This window comes from Fundulus heteroclitus, chromosome 7, assembly GCF_011125445.2.
Source record: "Fundulus heteroclitus isolate FHET01 chromosome 7, MU-UCD_Fhet_4.1, whole genome shotgun sequence".
Classification (NCBI taxonomy): Eukaryota; Metazoa; Chordata; class Actinopteri; order Cyprinodontiformes; family Fundulidae; genus Fundulus; species Fundulus heteroclitus.
In genome coordinates, this window is record NC_046367.1 from 25,087,445 (window position 1) to 25,094,683 (window position 7,239).

Consider the following 7,239-nt stretch of genomic DNA (forward strand, 5'->3'; position numbering starts at 1 on the left):
ATAATAATAATAATAATAATAATAATAATAATAATAATAATAATAATAATAATAATAATTAAAGATAGCTTTCTCAAACTGGCTACTTAAGATTAAAATGAAAATTGCTGAATATCTATAGTTAAAAAGTTTAATTTATAGCTGAAAATTCCTCAATCCAATCTTTTGGCAGCAAGGCATTTCTCAGAGATAAAACAACATTTTCCCACATGACAAACCACTTTAATTTTGAGCTTACAACGCTTGCTGTAAATCATTATGGAGCATAATTTAGTAAGGTTCAAAGGATATATCAATATTTGTGTCTAAACTTGTGTGAAATCCCCCCCTGCAGGGAACACAGAGCATTATTGTCCCGTTAATCCACGTCAGGATTAGGTTAAAGCCTCCGTCACCCTGGAATACCACGTTCACGTCACCATGGCCACGGGAAGAGACTTGGTCGCGGGGGTAAATAATGAATGGGCCGAGCAGCGCGAGCTGCTGGTTTCGTGTCTGATTAGTATTCCGTGCGTGGATCCTCGCGTGCTGTTAATGCGCCGTCCGTGAGAGCGCGTCACGAGACCGTGGGCCGGCCGGGGTTTATATTTAGGCTCTGGGAGGAAAAATAACGGTGCGGGGTGATTCCTCGGAGAGCCTGGCTGGCTTTGTCAAGGACCCGCGGACACTAGAGCGCAGAAAGGGGGAGGGTAGCAGGGAGGGGGGTTTGGCTCCTGCTGCCGCTGCTGCCGCTTCTTCTGCTGCTGCTGCTGCTGCTGCACACAAATACCAAAATAGGACCGAGCTGCCTGCGACAGTCCTGAGCTAAATTGAGGTTCATGTGTTTCGGAGAGGAGCGCCTTGAGAAGCGTCGGCGCGGAACAAACAATCCATGGAAACGGATAAGGTACGCCCACTAAATACATAAGAATATAAATATATTGCATCAAGTTGCTTGCCATATTTAACATTTTCTTATTTGTTTATTTATTTTATTCCTCCCCATAGATATAATGTCGCACAAAAACGAGATCTACACGTATGACTTCTGCGACGGGGAGCATCCCGCAGAGCTGCTGGAGGCTCTCAGGCGTTTCTACGTCCGCGGCCTGTTCACCGACGTGACCCTGCAGTGTGGCGACTCCGGTCAGGTGTTCCACTGCCACCGAGCCCTGCTGGCGGCCCGCAGCTCCTATTTCAGAGTCATGTTCACGGCGGACATGAGGGAGAGGTCCGACCGCGTCGTCAAGCTGAGCGGCGTGGACTGCGCCGTCCTGGGCGCCCTGCTGGACTACGTCTACACGGCCCGGGTGCGCGTCACCGAGGGCAACGCGCAGAGCCTGCTGGAGGCCGCCGACCTGCTGCAGTTCGGCGGCGTCAAGCGGGCCTGCGAGGACTTCCTCGTCCGCCTCCTGGACGTGGACAACTGCCTGGGCATGCACGACTTCGCCGAGCTGCACCAGTGCGCCGCGCTGGAGAGGGAGGCGCGCCGGGTGATGCTGAGCCGGTTCGCGGAGCTCACGGAGCAGGAGGAGTTCCTGGAGTCGGGCCACGACAGGGTCCGGTCCGTCCTCGCCGCTCAGAGCCGCACCGCGCAGGGCGACGACGCGCTGATAGACGGCGTGGTCAGGTGGGTGTCCCACGACCTGGACGGCCGCGTGCACCGCGTGTCGGACCTGCTGCGCTCCGTCCACCTGGCTCTGGACCACGCTTACCTCGGCGCGTCGTTGGAGGCGCACAGGCGGTACCTGGCGAAAAACGACGGGAAGTTAAAATCCACGATCGTTCAGGCGTTGAGGTCAAACGGCAAGGAGATCCCCGCGGGCGGCAAGATCTCGCCCAGCATGTACGTCATCGGAGGGTACTACTGGCACCCTCTGTGCGAGGTGCACATCTGGGATCCTGTCAGCAACACCTGGGTGCAGGGGAAAGACATGCCCGACCCCGGACGAGAGAGCTACAGCGTCTGTCTGCTGGGCGCAAACATCTACGTGACCGGGGGCTACAGGACCAACACCGTGGAGGCCCTGGACACCGTTTCAATTTATAACTGCGACTACGACGAATGGACAGAGGGCTGCCCCATGATTAATGCCAGGTACTACCACTGCTCAGTGGCTCTACACGGCTGCGTTTACACCATCGGAGGCTACAGGGGAGGAGCGCCGGAGCAAGAGACTGAATATTATGATCCTTTGAAAAAGAGATGGTTTCCCGTGGCCAAAATGATCCAAGGTACAGCAATTTATATCACATAGTGTGGGTGGATGAGAGGGGGGAAAATACTGAAATGCTTTGGAGGCAATTTGGATTACTTACCATTCGTGTCCATTAAAGAACAAAAAAGCTTTACTGCTGATCTTGCAAATAGATGTTGGACAAAGACTAACAAATATGACCGCATCAGGTGAGGTCTGGACTTTATAAACAGCAAGGGTACCTGAAAGTCTTTGGTACCTAACCCTAAATGCAAAAAGGGTCACTAAGGTGAAAGAAAGACAACATGTTGTGCCTTCCAAAACACACACCCCCAGACCTTTTTCACATTCTGTCACATTATGTAAAAGAAAAAAAACTACTTGAACGTTTTCTATTGGGATTTTAGGTGACTTACCAACACACATTAGTTTATAATGTGCATGACGTGGAAGGAAAAGCACACACTGTTTTCAGAAGTTCCCAAGTCGCTCTTCGTCAATATCTTGTGGGACAACTTTTTGATCCAGTTACAGCTGTAAGTATTTCGGGGGCATGCGTGTCACTGGCAGCTGTGCACATGTAGATACTGGAAAAACAAGCATCTAATTTTTTCTCTGTTGTAATTTGATCTGGACTTTGACTAGACCCTTCTAGCGCAGTTACCATTTGTTTGTGGACGGTCTTCCTGCTGGTGACCCCACCTTCAGCCACACGTCCGCCATGTTGTTTTTTGTTGTTGTTTTTTTTTTTTTTTGACAAACTGTAAACTGGACATTTAATGCTTAACTTGTCCAGGTTTTCAGTTTAGGTCAGGAGCTCACAAAGTGGGGGTCCCCTGACACGTCTTGGGAGTCGCAAGATGATTTGATGCTGATGTGCTAAAAAGATTTTGTATGTCTTTGTTTGTGACACAAAAAGTACCAAAGTATACCTTTACAAGATGCTCAAGCTTCCTCGTTTTAACACAGGAAGAAGGCTGCAAATTTTCTGAAATTTTTTATATTTAAAAAAAAAAATTATGAATTTATTCTTATAATCTCCCCTCCCCCCTTATAATGCCTCTGGTGCCATTTTCTCATACATTTTAGGACCACAGAAAGCTTTGGATATAGTTTTTTTTCCCCACCTAACTCCGGTTTAAACTTCTTTTTTAACTTTATCCCTGATTTTTATGGTACATTCTTTGGTCTAGGTCTCTAACAAACTTCCTCCACATCCTCCACAGAGCAGCTCCACTTATGCTGACATTAAATTACACTCAGGTGGACTCTATTATCCAATTTGAGAGCGATCTTGAAGCAGTAGTTTGCACCAGAATGGATTTAGGAATATCATAAAGGATAAAGGACGATAAATACAAACCTCATCTTTCCAGTTTATAAAGTGCCATTCATGTTCTGCTCCACAATTATATGATGCTCTATGTTGGTCAGTTGTATGAAATCCCCATAAAAATACATTAATATTTGTGGCTTTAACGTGAAAAAACGGCAACAGGTTCAAGGGGTGTATACTTTTGCAGGGCAGTGTAACAGCTGGACATTTAATGCTCACAGCGCCTCATGTTTACCTCAGAATCCTTTAGAGGGGAAAAAAACAAAAAACTGATCCAGGGAGAAAAATCAATAGACACAAGCTTAGGTCATCAGCTTTTTTTTTTTTTTTTTTTAAGAGATAGACATGAGCCTCTGCTGGTCCTGTTTGCTTTTCAAGGTGTAGGAAATGCCACTGCATGCGTGATGGGGGAGAAAATCTACGTGACCGGTGGCCACTACGGATACAGAGGAAGCTGCACCTATGAGAAAGTCCAGGTGTTCAGGCCGGACGTCAACGAGTGGAGCATCGCGACCATAAGTCCGCATCCAGGTGAGAGCAATGGAAAGGGGGGCAGAGAAGGAACGTTGATTTGTTCAGCGCTGACCGCCTGTGTTTCGAACTTGGGTTTCCAGAGTACGGCCTCTGCTCCGTGTCTCTCAACAACAAGCTGTATTTGGTCGGCGGACAGACGACCGTGGCGGACTGCTACGACACAGAGAGCGACGAGTGGCGGCCCGTATCGGTGATGAAGGAGAGGAGGATGGAGTGCGGGGCCGTGGTGATAAATGGGTGTATCTACGTAACAGGGGGCTACTCCTACTCCAAGGGGACTTATCTACAGAGCATTGAGAAATATGACCCCCAGCTGGACTCGTGGGAGATAGTGGGCACTCTTCCCAGCCCCGCCAGGTCACATGGATGTGTTTGTGTCCACAGCGTCCACTGATCTTTACCGCATCACGGTGTTATCTTTTAGGAAATGGATTGAAAGGCGTTCACACGAGTGCACAGAGGCGTGTGGATGACAAGCGGATCCGTCAGGCTGCTCTGAGTACATTTGCCAAACTGATGAAGAAAACCTCAGGGGTCTCTTGATGAGCACCGTAGTTGTGTTATTCAGACCTCTAAAAGAGTTTAACAAGTTTTTAATTGGTATTAAAAATTTTAGCAAAAAATGCATTTTTAATTGCAGAGCTGCACTTATACACTGTAACCTAACTGAATAAATTAATTCACTCTCTTGGACTGGTCATTTCTCTTTGAACGGAGGATTTCCTGTAAACCTTCAGTACGTTTCTCTTCTACACAACACCCTCCTCACGCAGACGGACACCGGCATTTATGTCTATTTCGTTTCCCTTTGTTGTACGTTGATTGCTATATTTTGGATCAGTTTGCTCCTTACAATATAGTGTATTTAACAATATTTATCAATAAATGGAAAATTAATAAAAGAGGGAAAATAAATAATGAACTAATCTCCCCACCATCTTCTCAATCCCAACTATCATAAGGCAAATTTATTTATATAGCACATTTCAGTACAGAGACAACACAAAGTGCTTTACATGATTAAAATATAGTAAAATAAAGCAATAAAAGCAAGTAGGAATAAAATGTAGAAAAAATTGAAACAAAATAAAACATGGGAAAATGTAAACTAAAAGCAAATATTAATGATTTTAAAAACAGCTGGACTACAAACTTAAACTAATTATGTTTCAGTAAAACAGTTTAACTAGAACAGTCAAAGGCAATCCTAAATAAATGTGTTTTTAATCTCGATTTAAAGGAACTCAGGCTTTTAGCACTTTTACAGTTTTCTGGAAGTTTGTTCCAGATAAGTGGAGCATAGGAACTAAATGCTGCTTCTCCGTGTTTGGTTCTGGTTCTAGGTATGCAGAGAAGGCTGAGGCTAGAAGACCTTAGTGGTCTGGAGGGTTGATACACTGATAACAAGTCTGTGATGTATTTAGGTGCTAAGCCATTTAGGGATTTATATACTAACAGAAGTATTTTAAAGTCTATTCTCTGAGATATAGGGAGCCAGTGCAGGGACTTTAGAACTTGGGTTCATGTTCTCTACTTTCTTAGTCTTAGTGAGGATGCGGGCAGCAGCGTTCTGGATCAGCTGCAGCTGTCTGATCCACTTTTTAGGCAGACCTGTGAAAACATTGTTGCAGTAATCAGTTTGACTAAAAATAAATGCATGGATTTGTTTTTCCAGATAGTCCTTTAATCCTGGAAATGTTCTTCAGGGGATAGAAAGCCAACCTTGTACTTGTCTTTAGATGCTTTTGGAGGTTCAGGTCTGAGTCCATCACCCAGATTTCAGGCCTGATCAGTGGTTCCTAGCTGAAGCAACTGGAGCTGTGTGCTAACTTTTGATCTCTCCTCTATCGGCCCAATTTTTTTTTACCTCACTTTTGTTTTTATTCAGTTGAAGAAAATTTTGGCACATCCATACATTGATTTTTTCTAAGCATTTACTAAGCTCTTCAATTGGTTCATAGTCACCTGGTAACATGGTGATGTAGAGCTGTGTGTTTTCTGCGTAGTCAGTGCAACAACGGATCAAAATATATCTTTAAAAATATTTTCTCACAAATAATAATAAATGTAACTTGTTCTGAATGAATTTATATTTGGAAGCTAAGGCAAAGCTCAAAAGGGTTCATGCCCCATGGGAGATTTAGATTTTAAATGATTTTCATGCAGCTTTTTCTTGTTCTAAAAGGGAATACGGGGAATTCTCAAATATAATAAAACTTTCTATAAAGAGTCTTCTTTAAATTTTATTAAAGTATAGTATCTCAAAAATAACATCTTTCTCAGTGATCAAGCGTTTTATGCTTGGTAGTTTTATGCTACGCTTATTTTTGTTTCTTGACCTAGTTCATAATTAAAATTGAAAAGTGAGATTGCCAATGGGCTAATTCTTGATTCTAGTGACAAGTATAAGTTTAGTCTTTTAATATCAGTATTAATCAATATCAAGTATCAATATTATGAATTAGAAAAATGAAATAATACAGCCCTATGAGAATAAACTAATGTATACTTTATATAGATTTGAACAGACATAATATAGATTGTAATAGCTATAATGCAGATTATATATTATGATACAAATGTAATAATGAGACTACTAAGATTATGATACATAAACGTAACAAGTAGCTAAAAATGTGAAAAGTGTCAAATGTCCACCATAAAATAGTCTTGAAAACCTTAGATGTGTAACAACAAACATACCAAGTTAGACTATTTTTTTCATGTAAACATGAAAGAACTCAGTTACTCTTATTAAATAAGTAATTACCAATTTATTAGCCAAAAGTATTCACTCACCCTTCCATATAATCAAAATCAGGTGTCCCAATAACTCCCATGGTCTCAGGTGTATAAAATCCCCCACCTAAGCCTAAGCATGCAGATAGTTTCTACAAACAGCTGTGAAAGAATGGGTCGCTCTCAGGAGCTCAGAGAACTCAGCCTGGTTCTGTGACTGGATGTCACATGTGCAGCAAGTCCAGTCGTGGAAATTTCTGCACTCCTAAATATTCCCCAGTCAGCTGTCAGTGGTGTTATAACAAAGCAGAAGCCATTAGGAACAACAGCAACTCAGCCATGAAGTTTTAGGCCATGTAAACCAAAAAGTGTGGGTAGCAGACACTGAGGCTCACAGGGTGCAGAGGTCAGCCTAACTTTGCAGAGTCAATCACTACAGACCTCCAGATTTCA

At 43.5% G+C, this 7,239-nt stretch overlaps 1 protein-coding gene across 1 annotated transcript; it reads left to right on the top strand.

Annotated features, from left to right (window-relative positions):
- Positions 1-151: 151 nt before the first annotated feature.
- Positions 152-4,738, top strand: klhl23 (kelch-like family member 23). Its single transcript, XM_012873215.3, has 4 exons — positions 152-886; positions 988-2,214; positions 3,892-4,044; positions 4,128-4,738. The coding sequence occupies exons 2-4, from the start codon at positions 993-995 to the stop codon at positions 4,439-4,441; spliced, it is 1,689 nt and encodes a 562-aa protein (XP_012728669.2). The 5' UTR covers positions 152-886; positions 988-992; the 3' UTR covers positions 4,442-4,738.
- The last annotated feature ends 2,501 nt before the right edge of the window (positions 4,739-7,239 follow it).